The following is an 18,896-nucleotide window of genomic DNA, read 5'->3' on the forward strand; positions in this document are numbered from 1 at the left end:
GTACACATGTTCTGTATTAACAAACATTTCAGACTCTGTGTAATTGTTTAGTCATTGAATTGTACACCACAGCTGGAGCTAATTCACTCAGTCACACCATCATTTATTATTCGATTAATAGTTTTATATGAATCTTTTAGTTCTGCTGAATAGCATGAGAACATAAAAACATTTCTATAGCTTCTCTGTTTTTGAATGAATCAAAAATCACAGTGAAAGAGATGATCTGTGCTACACATCAGTAACTTGCTGTCTTGAGGGTTTGTTGACTTTTTGAAGGTGAAGTTTGCCAATTTAACATTTGCTGTTGTTTCCACTGAGCACCGGTGGATGCACTGATTTATCACTGGTATTTCTACAACAGCAGTATTGTTTTACTCCCTTAAAACGTACGTAGCTTTTTGTTCTCTTCACAGATGGCACAATAGATGTTGATGTAGCCCTGAATCCCCCTGGACGTCTAACTTAGTGTCGTGGAGGGTATGCCGTGCTCTTCTCTGGTCAAATTTGGACAAGCACGCCCAAAGATCAATGATTTGTTTGGCCTTGTTCTCTCTCCACAAGGCAAATAATTGGTCACATTCTAATGAAAGTTTTAATGAAAGAAAGAGCTTCACAAATTAAAGTGCATTAACAAGAGAAAATGCGGTCGATGCAGGACACTTGCAATATTTAGGGAGGTGTCGTTTCAGTGCAGACAATTCCACCAAACGCTTTCAAAGCATACAAATATGGCATGAACTGGATTCAGTAGAGCATCCCTGTTTTTTAGTTACACGATGAACACAAAGAGGGTGTTGCACCAAAGACCTCACTGTGCTCGGATTTCTAGCAGACCGCCATCTGCAGCTTGTATGAAAGACGTCGACTCGTCTGCAAACACTCGGCATTGACACAATCGCACTTCAAATCTATGCGTCAAAACGAGTCAAATGATCCATAGGAAGACCAAAGCCAGTGTCAGAGACCTTTTAGATGGTCTGAACATAAAACGGTGCCATACGTCGATATCGGACTGCACATTCCGTCCTACGATCCCACATTCCTAGCTCTGCGAGAAAACAGTCTTCCAGATATGCCAGAGGCCTCCTGAATTTGGATGGGAAATGCCTACTAAAATCAGAAGTCTGCTGGCTGGCCTCTGGCTGAACAGTGTCTGAAACAGGTTCTCAGGTGGATCAGTAGAAGTTTCTGGTGCCCCAGGAGTCCTTGAAAGATTGTAACTATTTCTTACCAGTGTGCTTATCTTGGCTAGCAAGGTCTTGGGTCCAAATCCACCTGCAGCCTCTCTGTGTGGAGTTTGCATTTTCTCCTCGTGTCTGCATGGTTTCTCTCCGGGTACTCTGGCTTATTCTCGTAGTCAAAAGACAGTTACAAGTTAGTGGGTCAATTGGTCATTCTAAATTAGCCTTAGGTGTGAACGGTTGTCAGTTCCTGTGTTCGACCTGTCCAGGGTGTACCCTGTGCCTCACCCTAGGAAAACTAGGCCTGTTGAATGGCCTAAACTAGACTGACTGATATGTAGAGAACAACTATAGTTTTTCCACTCTTGCACGAATCTTGGTCGTGATTCAAATTGAAGGCGTTCCTGCAAAACGTGTTATCATCTCAAAACAGATACATTCATCCAAACACAACTAACACATTAATCTCTCTGCAAATCTTGCACAAAACCTCCCGTAATTGGTTGCATCCTTGATTTGCTCGCCGCAAGAAGACATTTAAAAACCACACGTGAGTCAGTGTAACACCCTGAACTGTTAACTTCTAATGCAGGTAAACCCTGGAGTAGGAATGTGTGTATACGGATTAAAATCAGTTAGCCTGGTCAATGATATGGTAGTGTTTGCACAGTGAACACTTGGTCTGGGTGGGACTGGAAGTGGGAGCTGTTTATCTCTGTGTGTGTGTGTGTGTGTCAATGCCTGCTTTTTTGCCCGTGTCACATTTAATAGCCCTTTGTGCACCTTCATGTAAACGCATGCAGAGGGTTCCTCTGCAGCTGTGATGACACACCATCAGGAACACACACAGATTAAAAGGAGTTTAATGATGTGTTATTCATGACAGTGAAGCTCATACTTTTACAGGTAATAATACAACTTCTTTCAGTATCACCACTAATATCGTCTACTGCGTGTTCGTGCAGCTGCACTTGTGACTCATCAAGGTCCAACAGTGGCGTGCATGTAGCTCTGACTTCAGCTCCTCTTACTCATCTCCCACTGCATCTTCATCTTGGAGTCCCTCCGCGAGTACACCTCCACACGCTCCAAATATAGTCACCAAGTGGGCCGCTTCCCCTTAGAGAGGGCGTACCAGCTGTCAATCACGCAACTTCAGCTGTTCTGAGGTTAGAGAATCCCCGCCCACGAGAGAGTAATCACCCATGACTGAGCAGGTTGCAATGGTCGCTGTCAGGCACAGACAAGTTGGGGCTCGGTATCTGGACGGTGAGGTGAGGATGTGGTGAATGTGCAGAACATCCGGCTGGAAGACGGCGTTATAGACGATGCTAGGTGCAGACAACGTGATAAAAATAACAGACACGCTGCGTGACAGGTCAGAGGAGAGGGACCAAGTCATATATCACAGCTTGACTACTGAAAGTGACACGCTCAGAGAACAGATGTGCACAATGAATGTGGTGTGTCAAGTTGCTGCAGGCAGCAAAGGTTAAACGCCGCAAAAGCCTGTCTCACCGCAGACTACCTCCATGATTTTCAATATAACTGCTGTTTAAAAAACAACAACAAAACAACTAATTTTAAAGACAAAAAAGCTTCACTTAAGTTCAAAAGAACTGGAGACAAACAAAAGTGACAAAGTGTGTTTTTCATTACTTTTATTTCCAAGGCCAGGGACAGACATGATCACACTGTACAATGTAAAGAACAGTAATAAATACGTTATACACCAGTAGAGAAGTTACTTACAGGCACTAATTACACGTAAGCAGGCACTAGCTGTTTTTACAGCGTCTGTTGCATTGCAGGGAGTGTGGAAGATGACGAAGCACAGCTCGAGTTTCCATATTCTGCAATCTTTAAGTACCAGGGATTTCCTGCCCGCTGGAGGCAAATTCAAGTGTTTTTCTGATCGCAGCAGTGTCGAAACGTAACACGTTTGTTTATTGCATAACTCGTTTATATGCGCTTCAGCAGAGATGTTTGTTTAATCACTGCCTTAAATGGTTTCCACTTTGAGCGTGGTTTTTAAAAAGCATCACTAAAGCTGCTCACAAAACACTGGGTTAAACTAGCTGTGGTGTGATGACACCAGTTACAACCCAGAACTTATGCGTTGGGTGTGGAACCATTACACGGGTGTTTGTCGTGCCCGTGTTGCTAAGTTGCACCACTTTGTCTGCAACACGGGTTGTTGAGGGCTTAATAAAGACGCAACAGCAAGTCGTCCGTGGGGTTTGTTCACTGCTCGGCGTGTTTAGAGAACACCGTCTCAGTCATGGATATTTTTATTCTTAAAAAAGACGTACCGGTAGTAAGTATTCACTGCCTTGGCTCTACAATGCTTAATCCTAGACATTGTTATTACAGTTTGAGTAAAGATTATTGACATTGCTTTGATGCTGATGACTTGTTTTTAGGGGTAAAAAAAAAAAAAAAAAAAAAAAAAAAAAAAAAAAAGGGGGTCTACATCCTGAATATTGACTTACAAACACAAAAATCAGAAGCCATGCATGAACTAAGTGCACAGTTGTAACTGATCCTTGGCCTGAAAACTGGAACGACACTGAAGGCTGCACTGCTAAACCAGGGTACACATTATATCCATGTGACTGACATACTCTAGATATCAGTATCAGGTTTTTGCTTTAAACCCCCTAAATATCGGTATCTACCACAAATGTCCTGTATCTGTCAGAGTCTAGTAGACGCTTCCCTTGTTAATCATTTGTATATAAAAATAACAGTTTGCACAAAACGCTTAGACATGAGCTCAAATAAGCAGCTCAGTATCACTAAACATAAAATTCAGACCCAGAATTGAAAAAAAGATAAATGTGTTCTGAAATCATCACCAGCCCAAATCTGCTGTGTGAGCAAAACTGGGGTGATAAACAGTCCAACACCTTCAAAGTAACCTTTCGTACTTCATTATCACACCCGCACTACTGAAATGTACACGAGGGTCCTTTGAGCTGCTCCCTTACTTCCCATGGGGTCACCCTTGCAGACTTAACCCTTGGGACTGCTAATAGGAGTACACTGACTTGTTCTACCCCGACGCTGCATTTGTGTCACCTCCTAGTCCCAATCCGGGGATCTTTGGCATGCTAGGCAAAGGTTTTACCCACAATAACATGAAGCCACAAACATTTATGATCATCTAACAATAATGATAAAATTTAGTAATTTTTCCCCCTACAAGGCAGTTTGTGAATGAGACACTCACAAAAAATGACAAGCTTGGTTGTCTGTATTTCCCCCTTCTTTCTTCATCATCATATTGACTCAACTCACTATTTAAAAATAATGAAATGAAAAACCAAATCCTTCTTTTTAAAATACCACTCCATGTTTTGGAAAAGGTATATACACGGTTTCTGCCTGTCACATCATTTATACATCCAGCCCCTGATAAAAACATCTAAGTGCTGCCGGGAACGGGAAACATCACAGGCGTCTAACTGAGCTACAAGTAAACAGAAGTGATACAAGACGACCCTGCTATGAGACGCACCCTCCCTCCAGTTTTAAGCCGCAGTGCTCCAGCAGCACGGCTTCACAAACTAATACACTGGCGCCCCCATCGGGTAGTAGTTTAACATTGACACCGACTGTACTGCTAAACAAGGATCGCAAACTCAAAAACGAAAAAGACGCACACACTAACATACAATCAGCACAGTTATGACAAAACACACACTCGATACACATCTATATGTACAACCGGGTGTAACAGTCTCTCAAAACCAGGTTCTCTCCTGTACTTTAGTGTTTACAGTATTTACAATGCAGTTATCTATACAGCATTAACAGCAGGATATAATCACACACTGTGTGCACATGTGTGTGTGAGTGTGTGTTGATGTGCATGCGTTTCCCTCAGACCTCCACAGCAGGGTCTGAACCCAGTCCCTGAGCCTGCAGCGCCTCCTCTCTCTTCATCTTCGGTTTCTCTGTCCGTGTGTGCCACACCAGCACCTGCAAAGCACACAAACACACTATTACTACATGTGACCTTATATATAAACTGTTACTAGAATCGTAATGCAACTACTGCAAATGCCAATGCACGAACACTTCTTTCTTAAAGGTCTCTTTTTCTGCGATTTCCATAAATCATAAAGAAAAAAGACTGAAGACTTCAGAACAAAGCATTTCACACTGAATCATCTGTTCTAAAATAATTATAGACAAGTCTTCATTCTTATCTCTTAACGCACACACGCGTACTTTAGTGCAGTTGTCTGCTTTGGGCTCCAGTTCATCCATGGTAACCAGTCCCTGAAGAAAGCTGCTTTCCAGCAAGCCCATTGGTGCCTCTCCGTCAAAGCATGCCTCTGGATTGGCCAGGACCAATTTAAGGGAAACGGCGAAGCCAGCCATGTCGATCGGAAAGGGCCGACTGGGACGCCAGCCGGTATGGAAGCGAACGACCTTAAACAAACCATCGTAAATATGATCTCAGTATTTTAGATCAAATGAAAAAGCTGAAAAGCTTAGCTCTTAGGTGCAGTTAGATGCAGGGGATTTTTGCATCTTTAAAAGAGCAGCATGGCAAAATGTCAGTGACCTTACCTTTCCTCCTTCAACCACAGGCCTCTCATACTTCATCCCTCCAACCAGGCCCACCGGCCAAACTGACACCCGCTGCGTGCTCCTCATCTGAGGAAAAGAGGACATTTGTTCGCAAGCATCAGCAATAAGCCTAATAGTGAAAGAAATAAACATAGTCACACACTTAAATATCCCACCTCCTCAAACAACTGCAGGCTGTATGTGTTATCGTCATCAGCAAAGTACACCACTCCTTGCTGGTTATCCCCTCCTGGCTGAGCCCTCCTGTCCTCTCTAAGCCACCGTAGCCCTTCGTTTCTCTGCTCCACTCCACGGGGCTTGAGCCAGCTGGGGTCACCCTGAGCAGGAGAATGACTCAGTGTTTTTAAATAAGGAACAAAAAAATTTGCAAGAACATGCATGGATAAGACAAAAATAAAATAAAATTGAACGAACCTCCTGTAGTTTGCGGTCCTTGGCGGTGGGCATGTGTAGGTGAGTGTAGGTCAGGCCGCTCTTCATCAGCAGGTCGGTCACCAGAGGCGTCTTGTGTGGCGAGTCCTCCACCAAGATCCAGTGGAGCCGAGGGACATGGAGAAAAGTCTGGGACATACGAGTCAGCTCGGCCTTCTGCACCAGCCTGAAAACAGATGGAAATCGGAGAGAGGGTGAGATCAGTGCAGGAATGCACAGCGGAGGGTGGACACCAAGCAATGGTCGCTTGGAAGACTACCTTGCATATGTCGGCGTGATAACAAAGATGGTGGGCAGGGACGGTTTGGCTGGCTGCTTCTGAGGTTGCTTTGTTACTTCAAACTTCCTCATCTCCTCCTGAAGACGGTGTAGTTCCCCACGCAGTCGAGATATGGTGCGGTCTTTAGGGAAGTCATGTTCTGTACAGTCACAGCGCTGGCCTGCACAAAGAAATCAAAGCAAAGTGAAGCTCTGCCACTCAGGTTTGCACATTTTTGACTCCTTTACACCTGCTGATGCTGAAATTTTATACCATTATTCATTCTGCTCATAGGTAGGATTCACTTACCGAGCTGCATCAGTGCATAGATGAGGCCCAGGAGCGAGACCATGAAGTAGAGCAAAAATACAGTCTTCAGCTTTAGCTTCATCCTCGTTGCCATGGTGCCCTGACTAGCTGAAAGTTGACAGAAAGTGCAACTTGTTCACGCTTTTCTTATTAATCCAGTTGTTTATGTTCTGATGAAGTTGTGCAGGCTGTAACCGAGGAGCTAAACTGAGTTCAAATGTACCCAATTTGACACAAGCAACATTTAGCTTGCTAACAAGCTAAGAGGGAAAGCATCCCCATGCAGCGGGACGTTTCTGAGAAGCTAACTGAGGAAAAGTTGAAGCTGTGCACGGGTCAGTGTGGCCTAACTCCCGACGAGGTCGAATAACATGAATCTAAACTGAACTCAATGATAAACCAGTGGAAGCTAAGCTGTATTAACCAGACAAGCACAAACATTCCCATTTTTTTCTTTTCTTTTTCTTACCGGAGGCGACAATCGGCGGAGCTGAGCGATGGAAGCTCAGAGCTTCATGTCATTTTGGACAGATGTGAGCAAAGGCACCTCACAGCATCCATTCATTCGGCTCAACTATGACATTTTTTCTGCAGCTAATGTACCAACAGCGTCCGGTTTCTGTGCGACGCGAAAAGGAATCCCCCTCGAAACATTTACAGCCACACAGACAGTTCCAGAAGCGGCACAGAAATCTGTGCAGCGTAAAAATGAAAGAAAAAAAAGTACTTATCAAATTAATTATCACTCATTTTGATAAAACAAATATTTTTTAAAATCTTAAAAAGGAGGTTCACATAGGCAGCTCATTTTCTTGACAGTACTTTCGTTAGAGGATTTTTTTTCTTTAAAGGTTGCATTATAGGGTCAACTTGAAAGAAAGCTAGAACAGCGAGGTCAGAGGTCAAATGTGCCATCGTATTTGAATGCAAATTATAATTTAAATATTTTGAATCCCAATATATAAAATTCCATATGTACCTGTATGTTGTCAGTAGAAACAGTGATAGGATGAAACTAAAAAACAATTATTTGACCTTTAGTTCTACTGACTTTGGAGGAGAGGTCAGAGGTCAAATTTAACATATTGTTTTAAATCACTCCACAGTGCGTTCTATATGTTGGCAATATACACCACACCTATATGTTAAGCATTAGTGAATGGTCTATACAGGCAAATCGGCAACCTTAACACATTTTGACGCAGCTACATGTGTAACAACAGCATAATGAAAATCTGAAAAATTACCTATAAAAAGAAAAATACTAAATATATTAAACATTTCCATACATATCCTCTTTTCCTGATGGAAATTCACTTATGTTTAAAAAAAAAAAAAAAAAAAGTAAAGAAAAAGAAAAGGAGGCATTTCTTGAAAAGTCAAACAACTTTCCTTTATTTGTAACATTATTTGTAACATAAAACACTGACAAGGCAGAATGACTTAGTTTTCCCTTTCATTGTCATTTACGGACAGGACTGGAACACTCACTCTCAAACACCGAGGTTTTTTGTTTTTTTTTTGCCTTTTATTAACATCATGTTTAAAAAAGTGTTTCTCCTGTAAAAGGCCAAGAAATGAAGATGGATCCACAACAGCTTATATATTTATATATATTTATATACATGTTGAGAAAAGACCAAAAGCAGTATCTGGAATTTTTTGTATCTGGAACCATTAAAAAAAAAATAAAAAATTAAGTCCTCACTGACTTCAAAGTAAATTAAATTCAGGCTCATTTCCAAAAATTACATTTTCACATAAGATTTTTTATTTTATTTTATTTTTTATTCCCAGTGAGCCTTTTTAAATTCTTTATGATTATTTGTTTTAACTGCCCACATGCCTGGATTGAATATGACCACCGAGTGCAGATCCAGTCTCTGTTCAAACTTTGTTACATTTACTTTCATGCAACTTCACATTTTCAAAGAATAGAATAAAACTAAACAAAAATCTCCTCCTGAATACCAGGACTACTTTCCGGTTGTTTCTTTAAACAGGATGGTAACAAGACTGAGCCGTGGGTCAATCCAATCCAGCCAGCGGCTGACTGACTGACAGCGTGGCTGTTAAGTACAACAGATGAGGTTTGATTATGTTTGATTAACCTGAGAGAGACTGTCAGTCCATCGATCTCCTACCTCTATGTACAACATCCTCTTTTTTTGAAATTGTAACATATGAAGTACAAAATTTTTTTACTGTACTATTCAATCAGATAGTCTAGTCCCCGCAAACAAGCATGTTTAGTTGTTTCTGTTCCTCAGAGTTCAACCAAGCAAGAAAAACCACCATGTCTCCAGGTGCAGAATGTACGTTTAGCAGGAAACAACCAAAGCTTTCATCCCAGGATCCCGTAAGATTTTTCTCCTCAAACCCTTTTTTTTTTTTTGGTACCAGATTATTTTAGTACCAAGCATTTACACCAAGTGTGTCTACTTCACATAACAGCCTCTAACTCCACGTACTTGTAGCAGGCTTTTCATTATTATTTCCATTATTGTCTGTCATTGGTGTGCTGTTACAGTAGTGGATCCAGCATATGTACACGTCCTCTCTGTGAACCAAAAAACTCAGAGTTTAACACAGAAGCACTGTTTCAGACATGTTTATCTACTCCTGGCTTTGTGCGATGTCAAGGAGAGCCTTAATATAGATGACAATTGAAACCATCAGTTTGTCAGGGATAGCCAATGAGAGGACAGCTGTCTTATTAAAGGGACAGGAGCTGTAACAGCTCATTTGAGACAGTGGATAAAATAAACTGCACCAGAGGCCAGGATAGGATAAATAAGGATTATTTTTAACTGAATCATGCAAAGCCAGAGGAAAAAATAAAAAATAAAAAATAAAGGACACATGGAGCTGGAAATGTGCACAACAGAACCCCGTTCAATGCAGTCAATCTCAATTCTAAATCAATTTTTTTTTAAAAACAGCAATTTAATCCAAAAACACATCAAAGGCTTTGTGAACAGGCGGGGAATTAAGATTATTCTAGACCAACATGAGAATTTTAGATGCTGCTTCTCGCAGTGGACCTAAACCTTTTAGAAGCCACTAGTCCGTAATCCTAATTTAAGACTAGATTTACTCCACCCGCCCCCACCCCCAAAAATACCTAATTTTACAGGAGGGGGCCAGGAAAATAAGTTAAGACTGTGGAAGAACTCAAACAATTTAAAAAGCAAAAAAAAAAAAAAAAGCTCCCTCAAGTGCGCTGCCGTTACCCTCATCTGCATCCATTCACGTGTCGTTTTCAAGCAGCTATATGATCAAACGGTGACCTCTGTTGATGCTACTCCACCTTAAATCCACAAGATATGCAAGAAGTGCAATGGAGGATGGACTTAGTTGTTTTTAAACAGGCCTAGTAGCGTCAGAAACTAAAAAGCAAAGAGGGAAACGGGTGTACTACGAAAATCCGAAAGCTCAGTAAAAATGAGAACTGTGTGGCAGCCGTGGGTGCAGGTCAAGAAGCAGGAAAAACTCAAAAAAAAAAAGAAAAAGAAAAAAGGAGGCCGAAAGGTCAAATGATGAATTTTCACAACTAAAGATGTCTTCTGTGAAGCTGAAAAAGCATCCAGTTACAGCATGCATCTCTAATGAGGCGATATGACACAGGTGGGGACAAACTGGGAATATTTACTTAGTCGGATGCAGATTTACAGCAACTGATGATGTTGAGAAAACATTTTTTTAAACGTATTTTACTGAGAGACTCGAAAGAAAAAGGCAATCTTGGAAATCTCATTTGATAAGCTGTAAGCATTAAAAGCGAGGGAGACATCGATACATTTACCTGAATCGAGGAGGCGGGTGGTGCCGATGGTGTATTGTAATCATGTAACAGCAGTATCACGTGCCAGCTGCTGCTAGCTGCAGTGTCTTCTGTTACAGAATAACTTACAACTAGAGTCAGAACAGATAATATTACAGTGCAACGGCGCTTCTCGTGCTGGTTTAACCAGGACCTAAACTCGGGCTCTCACATGAAGCCCGATCCGAGGACCCCGGTGCAGTGAAACAAGCAAGTCGTCTCAGTGCAAAGGCCCCAGAAAAACCCCGAGCTGGATTGTAGAAACTGACTAACTCTGAGTTATTTTTATCTGCTTATTTTGGATGGTTTTAGTTGTGATTTCAAGACTCAAATAATCCCGTTTTACACTTGAGAGACCACAAGTGGGGAGTTTCTTCAATACAGCTCGAGGCCAAGAGTCAACTTTAGGTCTCGAACCACAGTTTAAGAAGCAGATCCAATACAGTATAGCAACACAGAGATGATGAGAGCTGCATGGGATAGGATCGGTCTCCGTGATGGAGACCGTCAGCTTTTTCTTGATTGGAAACCAGTTCTGGTAATAACAGCGTTATGAGAATGGGAAGAGATGATTTGGACAATGAGCCGAGGGGCTGGAAAACAAATTAAACAAACAAAACAAAAACATAGAAAAGGCTGCGTGCGAAAGCTCACACTGCACGCTGCATCGAGATGCCGGCTTTTAATGCGCAGGTGGGTTTTCCCACCTGTCGGCCTCCATAATTCAAAACCACTCGTGGGCTAGCAGGCAGCTGAAGCTTTCGCACGCAGCCGGTTAAAGTTGCTGGCTTTTAACCAATCGCGTGGCGTAACCGAAGCCGATCAGTGGCAGCAGCCCCCGCAGTGTCCGCCCCCGTGGGTGTGTCCCGCCGAGGCCTCGCCGTGCTTGGTCCGCCTGCTCAGGATCTCGTAAGAACAGTCGTCGCCGCAGCAACCGGACATGCTCGGTGAGGTCTCATCGATCTCAAACCTGGAGGTGAGGGGAGACGGCGAGCTTCGTTAATGGGAGACCGAAGGAAGTCGGGTTTCAGACGAAGAAGGACCGTTTCCTGCCTGTATGTGACCTTTATAAGTGGGAACTTCCTGGAGTGTTAATGCACTAATGATGGCGATCACATTAAGACGCCATAACTGTAAGACCCGCCAGTCCCACACGAAAGAGAAAGTAAAAGATAATTCAATAAGGCAGCGCCGTGACGTCTCCATTATCCCAATAATAACCCTCAACAGTCCTCGTGTTTGCAGCGCAGTGATCATAACAAAACTGAACACTAAAAATGAAAGTCGCCAGTTCAGTGTGGGACTAAAAGGGAAATCCGGTTGCAATCTTTGCTTCTGTTCCAGTGTTACGACATTGAATAAAGGCCAGAGAAGTTCCACATTTCTCTATGATTTCATCTTTCATTTATATTAAATTAAATGAGTTAAAATTCCTGGATTATGTCCAGAAATACATTTTTGGGAACTGCCAGCTTTGCCCATTCCTTTCTGATCTAAGACAGCAACTTCATGAGAAAGAGACTAACCCACAGCACCTGTGGAGCCATTAATACTGAGCTGTGAACCACGTCATATTCTAAGAGGCTTGGAAAGAAAAGCGTCTGGACTTCTTTAGGTTTCTTGAAGACGTTTCACCTCTCCTCCAAGAAGCTTCTTCAGAGCAATTGGTGGACAGTCCCAGATTATAAACCCTATGGGAGGGTCAGGGTGTGGGTCACAATCAGCCAAGATTTCTGGTGAACCCATTGTGAAACCTAGCCCCACCCTATCATGTGATGGCTTCACCCGAAACCTGTTTTCACACCTTGGCTCGTGTGAGTAGGTAGAGGATCAATAGGGGGTCCATGACCCTCTTGGGGTCATTACAGACTACGATGACCTGGATGACTGAGAAGCTTCACAGACAACTAACCTTATATCATATTCCATAATAATATAATATAGTGTCCATATATTATATTATAACCTTATATTATACTCCAGACTACACGTTCAAAGGCTGAACATTTGTCTCATTACAGTTAAACCCTCCAGATTTCCTAAGCGTTAAAGAGCCGGCATACTCACTGTAAAGCTTCTCTGAAGAACTGGTAGGCCCCTTTGTTCTGTTTAAAAACTGTCAACATCACCTTCTTCATCTGTGTACTGGACAGAGGACAAAAAAAGAAACACTTGTCTTTAGTGTAAAGTGACCTGAAGGCGTGACCATAGACTGTATATAAAAGATGGATGTAGCCCATGTTTTAGCATTTGTTATGATAAATGTGCTGTGAATGGATTGTTACATCCTCCAGTTGTGTTTGTATTCAGTGCAGGTCACCTGTAACCAACTTCACAGTCACCACAATCTTCCCTCCCATAGTCACACAACCGAAGTTCTTTACCTGTTAGCGATGAGCTGGAGTATCTGGATGAGAAACTTGCCAAGCCCTTTCCTCCGCACTCTGCTCTCTAACTGCACCTCATAGCTGCAGAGCAAAGAAAGAGGCGCAAATTTAAAAAAGATAAAACTTAGAATAACAGAAATGAGGTTTGAAATCTTTTCTGAAATCCACAAACACACGGCTGGGTACCTCACCAATATAAAACCTCCTCCCCGCACTCTATGTCGAACCGGAAGTGGGAGAAGGCCACGGGAGAGGAGTCGGCGTCGCGAGCCAGCAGGTACCAAGCCCTCTCGTCATTCATCTCCTCCCTCTTTTCCCTCTCCTTCCATCCCCACTCACTCTGCTCGTACCTGCAACAGAAAGACAGCAGACGAACTCGAGCATGGCACAATAATTGGAATTCTTTGCTCTCAGATTTTTCTAAACTGGACAAATACCGTTTAAAACTGAATATGAGACAATATTAAATACAGTAACTCAATCTCTACCTTCTTTTTATACTCTGCGTTTAATTCATGGCCTCAGATCCACATCTTGCCATCTGCCCTTATCTCATGTCACAAAAAGAATTTCTGGCCTATCTGCACTCTGCTCTGAAAAAGATAGGTCACTCTGTTCCTGAACTACTTCGAACTCTGAGAGGAGGCGAGAACAGACTTCTTACAGCGTCTGCATGTTGGCTCTTGTGAGTTCGAAAGCCCACTCCACAGACAGCGGGTTAAGCGCGGTCACTCTCTTGCACTCTATCTGCAGGTTCAGCCTGGAATGGGAGGACAAGTCAACGTGTGAGTTTATGAGTCTGTGTCTCTGGGAAAGCGGCTGTTCCCTCCATGCGGAAAACACAAAACAAGAATGAATTTCATGGAACGGGATACTGAATAAATCCTCTGCGGGTGTACAAAGCAGTGCGTACCCATTTCTGTCGTATTTTTTGAAGGCTGGGAAGGCGGCCAGGGGGTCCTCGAGCTGTGAGAAGAGAGGGCAGAATGAGAAAACGCTAAACTATCAGCACTCTTCTCCATTCAGTCATGTCCTTTAAGCAGCCTTTACGCTCAATGACCTGAAAAGCCAAATAAGGGCAGGACAGGCTACACGTCCATTAGTCAGTCACGATGACACAAAAGGTCAGCTTCACCTTGTTACTATGAAGATCAAGACTACTCTCATCCTTGGACAGATTATGGCACACTGGGCCGAAACCACAGACACTCAGGCTCAGAGAATTTAAGTATGAAGGCCAAAGACGGACCCTCAAAATCAGGTTCAATTGCTCATTTATTCATTTGAAACTATGGTCCACTTTAGGAGATTTTCTTGCATTCCTTTGCTGTTATCACATCCACCACAGTGGGGGCAACTCATTTTGAAACAAAGTGACACAAAAGTAATCGACCCAGCCAAACCCATCATGATCCCAATGAGGAGGCTGCTGCAGCTCAGATCATGTTGTGCGAGCTGTTTTCCTCCAGTTTGCCAACGCTCTAGCCAACCTCCAAGCTGCAGGAGCCGTGCATTCGAATAGACAGGTGGGGGATTTAATGATGCAGATTAATTATGCATAAAGGCACACATGGTGCGGTATTTGCCTTTTCCTGTCATGCCCATATCAATTAAGGCTGTAATCGGGGTGAGGAGGGCATCCCCGAGCTTCTTTTTTTTCATGCCTTAAGCTTACAATGGAACAGCGTGCGAGAGAGACAAAAATCAAACCGCGCATTTTTAACTTCAGTGCAAAGCCACAGCAGAAGATTTCTCCTTTTCACTCATATCCACAACTGAGGTACCTTATTGGCTGCGTCTACTTTGGCACATACGGCGTCCATAGCTGCCCTCTCCTCCAGACGTCTCGCTTTCTTCTCCTTTGCTCTGTTGGACTTCCTCTGAAGACACAAAATGAACGGAGAGGAAAAAAAAGCAGGGGACATTTGGTGAATTACAGATGGATCAGAATGAGATTTTTCACCCTGACACAGACACACAAAAAATGCAAAATCCAGAGATCACTACAGACAAAGAGGTGCTATAACCCTTTGCCTTTTTTTTACCACTTAATTTATTCCCTTCTCTGCTTCGCGTGATCAGTGCCAGCCATTTTTCACCACTTCTTTACTGGTGAATCGATCTTCTCTTGTCAAAGAGTGTAACCTGTGCTGACGAAATGACAAGGTAATGCAGCATTCTGGCACAGCAGCTACAGCCTGTCAGGTCACAAGAAATCACGATGAAACCTGGTGGCAGCAGAGCCCACAAACACAGAAGCAGGTAGTAGCCAGAGGATACCACTGTACTTTTTCGCCAACACACACACACACACACACACACACACACACACACAATCGATCAAACGTAGAGTGCAGTCTTTCCCACTCATCTGAGTATTAGCAGATCTTTGAATTTCTGTTTAATAATGACGTGTGCTGCTGTACACGTTTTAATTACAACCCCAAAGCCACGTGGCAAATCAATCAGAGAACAGATCGACCCTCAGACACTACGCATGAGCACATCCGGGAAGATCGAAGCTCCAAAAATACATCAAGGCCTGGAAAACAATGAAAAAGCAGAGCTTATTACTCTTAATAACGTGATTATTGTCTCTCTGAAATGCTTTCATTCTAAAGCCATTACAGCGGTATAGTATTTCTATAGCCTGTGCTGCTCCCTGTGGGAAATTTCTCTGATACCGTTACTCTCATTAAGCCTGCTCCTGGTTTGATGTCCAAAGCATCTGCATTGATGGTGCAGCCATAACTCACACAAATGACCCTGATAGCGTTTATGCTGTGCAACAGAGAGATTAGACACTTTAACAGTTCCTATACCCATCCTCTGGACCTGATGTAGTGATTTTTTTGTGGCTCCATGCCATTTAGATACTTATTTGTCTGGTTGAGTCAAACAATCACAAGTAGTATTAGTGTATTGCCCTGGTTGGAAGACTCCATGAGTTATTAGAGTTGGTCGTGGTGCGTTTAGGGTGCAGAATTGGTGCTTCACTGGAGAAACAACTAGGCATTAACTGAATTCCTTCATTCCAGGGCTGAGCAATTATGAAAAGGAATGCCAACTTTAGCTCCAAGCATTAACTCTGTACCAAGCACAGGGAGGCTGCACACTGAGCTGGGGAAGGGGGGACACGTGGATTGGTTTATCTGGAGCCAAAGAGAAGGACAAAGTCAAGTCTAACTAAAGTTAATAAACTCAGCTTTACAGCTTCAGAGTGTGTGCAGGCCTGGCTGGTGTAGACAGGTAGCTCATATTATCAACTTCCAACATGTGTGAATTAACCAAGGCCAGGTGGGAAAGAGACCCCACATCCTGGCCTGTTTGGAAAATGTACACACACACACGCACACGCACACACACAAGTGACTAGCATTAATGGTTAGCAACGTACTCGCCATTTGCTGTAATGGCATTCCCCGACAGCTAACAAGGCTAGCGGGCTAACAATGTCACAACACACATGACATGTTAAGTGTGCGCAACGCCAAGGACGATGCAGTAACCCAGCTGAAAACGTCATAAAAAGCCATGTGTGTGCTCGAGCTAACGCTACAATGCTATGTTACTGGGTTTATGTTTAGGCAGCTAGACGGCTAACAGCCAAACCAGCACCTTCAGCCACATCCATCCACCATGGTCTTTCTCGCTTTCCCTCTCTCCTGCCTTCCTTCTTTCTTTCTTTCATATCTCCTCTGCTTAATCAGCCACTGACGAGCTAAAAACCTTTCTTTGTGCCACCTCGCTTCATATATATATTTTTGGGGAAAAACACATGCAACTCACCCCCATTTTGCTGCCGTATCTGCTCGATCCCCCTGGAGAAACACACCTCTATTGTCCCGGTGCTTTGCTGAGTTATTAGTATCGTGACTACAGGCAGAAATAAGGGGGCCAGATGAATATGACAATGATGGATAGTGTGCTAACAAAGCTAGCTGGCTGGCTACAGCAGACGACCGAAGGCTTTGAAAGAAGCAGCAACCGGCTGCGAATTTGATTCCAACGTGAGTGAAAACCGAGCCGTTTAATTTCCCTCTGAAGTCGGATTGGCGCCAAGACTGCGAGGCTGAATTATCCGGGCTGCTTCGTTGCCCTTTTCTTTTCTCCTCTCCGCCGCGTCCAGCTATGCTGCGTTCACGTGTTCCACCTCACCTCGGACTTCTGACACCCTTAGCCCCCAAATAGATTTAAATAGTCTTAAAAAGACTATTTTGGGTTAGGGTTACCCTAACCCTAAACCCTACTTTTCCTCTCCCTACACTATTTACTATAGTGGTTTAAAACAAAACTAAAACCTAAAAATGTTAACCTAAATAAAAATATAAAATGGAAAACGAATTTAAACTACATTGTTTGTTTACAAAGCTTCAATAATCATTCAATTCAATAATAAGTTGTTGTTTTTTTAACTCTTAGCTGTAATATTTATTGATATGGTCATCAGGAGCCTCTGCTGCATGTTTATCTAGACTTGGATGTATACATGACTTTAAGTGTTGTGTTTGTGTAATATTTAATCTGAACTTCCTAAACCTCGACCGTCTATAATCTTTTTTTTTAAGCCAAACACTTAACATGTTCAAACAATATAAAGGTGAACTGAAATGAGCAAACCCACCCTGGAAAGTAAGTGAATTTACACTGAATTGAAAACGAAAATTCAAAATTAAACGAAAATTAAGACTTTTTTTAAGGCAAACAATAAATATAGAACCTAAACATCATGTGCAGTATCCTCACATACATCTACTACATGAAAAGTGGCACTGGAGAAAAGCGTAAACTATAGCAAATCAGCTACTGTGAAAGTGTCTTGAGCCTGCATTCCATCTGAAGACCACTAGATGGCGACAGCTGTGTTGCAAAAATACTTGAGGTCCTATTGAAGTCTAAAGGAAAACAGTTTCCTGTCTTGACCTCTGTAAGCACGTTGATGCTTGATTTATGATCTCAGTTACTCATTTGGAGTTATACTGAATAAAAAATGAAGCCTATTTTGGCTTTTAGTCAATCTATCTTTCAAAATAGATCTGTATAAAGCTACACAATCATTTGCTAACTTGTCAATCACAAGTCACAGCCAGTGAGTGTATGGTTTCACAAACCGGCATGTACTTGTCACATGTGGATTTTGGCAATCAACATGGCCACAGTGGAAACAATCCAGTGTTTGTTCAGTGATTCCAGTTAATGGAGATGAGTAACTGTAGCTGCCATTGTGGGATGAAATGAAATAATAACAATAATAAAACAAATAAAAGTAGTCATTATGCAAATCCCCTTAGAGGATGCCATCGCCCACGTCCTACACACCACTCTCAGCCACGTGGACAAGAAACAGGGTAACTATGTGCGAATGCTGTTTGTTGATTACAGTTCAGCGTTTAACACAATAGTGCCCTGCAGACTGTTCACAAAGCTGAGGGATCTGGGACTTAACAGCCGTCTGTGTGCATGGGTGTTGGACTTCCTCACTGGCAGAACTCAGGTGGTGAGGGTGGGCAGGTGCTTCTCCAACAGCATCACCATCAACACAGGAGCACCTCAGGGATGTGTCCTCTCGCCACTGCTCTACTCCCTCTACACTTCAGACTGTGTGGCCACCCATGGCTCCAACACCATTGTGAAGTTTGCTGACGACACAGTGGTGTTGGGTGCCATCTCCAACAACGATGAGGCGGCCTACATGGATGAAGTGAAGAATCTGGCATCGTGGTGCCAGGACAACCACCTCCAGCTGAACGTCAGCAAGACCAAGGAGCTGGTGGTGGACTTCAGAAGGGGTCAGCACAGAGACTACAAGCCCATTATCATCAATGGAGCTCCAGTGGAGAGGGTGCAGTCCTTCAAGTATCTTGGTGTCCACATCTCCTCAGACCTGACATGGGCTGCCC

At 43.0% G+C, this 18,896-nt stretch overlaps 2 protein-coding genes across 2 annotated transcripts; both read right to left on the reverse strand.

Annotated features, from left to right (window-relative positions):
• Positions 1-2,828: 2,828 nt before the first annotated feature.
• b3gat3 (beta-1,3-glucuronyltransferase 3 (glucuronosyltransferase I)) lies at positions 2,829-7,432 on the reverse strand. The gene is made up of 8 exons (XM_086284505.1): positions 7,256-7,432; positions 6,787-6,894; positions 6,478-6,658; positions 6,201-6,384; positions 5,942-6,103; positions 5,766-5,852; positions 5,421-5,624; positions 2,829-5,168 (listed from the first exon to the last, which is right to left on the reverse strand). Exons 2-8 carry the CDS (start codon positions 6,878-6,880, stop codon positions 5,070-5,072), a joined length of 1,011 nt encoding a protein of 336 aa, XP_086140631.1. The 5' UTR covers positions 6,881-6,894; positions 7,256-7,432; the 3' UTR covers positions 2,829-5,069.
• Positions 7,433-7,978: 546 nt separating this feature from the next.
• naa40 (N-alpha-acetyltransferase 40, NatD catalytic subunit) lies at positions 7,979-17,152 on the reverse strand. The gene is made up of 8 exons (XM_086284516.1): positions 16,786-17,152; positions 14,781-14,876; positions 13,910-13,962; positions 13,661-13,756; positions 13,188-13,346; positions 12,994-13,077; positions 12,677-12,754; positions 7,979-11,579 (listed from the first exon to the last, which is right to left on the reverse strand). Exons 1-8 carry the CDS (start codon positions 16,789-16,791, stop codon positions 11,432-11,434), a joined length of 720 nt encoding a protein of 239 aa, XP_086140642.1. The 5' UTR covers positions 16,792-17,152; the 3' UTR covers positions 7,979-11,431.
• Positions 17,153-18,896: the final 1,744 nt, after the last annotated feature.

The sequence above is a fragment of the Aulonocara sp. 'chitande type north' Nkhata Bay genome, linkage group LG3, assembly GCF_057382095.1.
Source record: "Aulonocara sp. 'chitande type north' Nkhata Bay isolate Kocher_YH1m ecotype deep benthic linkage group LG3, A_spYH_male_GT1.1, whole genome shotgun sequence".
Taxonomy (NCBI): Eukaryota; Metazoa; Chordata; class Actinopteri; order Cichliformes; family Cichlidae; genus Aulonocara; species Aulonocara sp. 'chitande type north' Nkhata Bay.

Bases quoted from the DNA above. Each gene is read 5' to 3' on its own strand.
- b3gat3 (XM_086284505.1), bottom strand. From the start codon at position 6,880: ATGGCAACGAGGATGAAGCTAAAGCTGAAGACTGTATTTTTGCTCTAC. The intron at 6,385-6,477 runs GTAGTCTTCCAA...ATCTGTTTTCAG, and splicing joins ATCACGCCGACATATGCAAG to GCTGGTGCAGAAGGCCGAGC. The intron at 5,169-5,420 runs GTACGCGTGTGT...TGTGCTTTGCAG, and splicing joins AAGCAGACAACTGCACTAAA to GTGCTGGTGTGGCACACACG.
- naa40 (XM_086284516.1), bottom strand. The intron at 13,963-14,780 runs GTACCTCAGTTG...CTCTTCTCACAG, and splicing joins AAGTAGACGCAGCCAATAAG to CTCGAGGACCCCCTGGCCGC. The intron at 13,757-13,909 runs GTACGCACTGCT...CTCCCATTCCAG, and splicing joins AAAAAATACGACAGAAATGG to GCTGAACCTGCAGATAGAGT.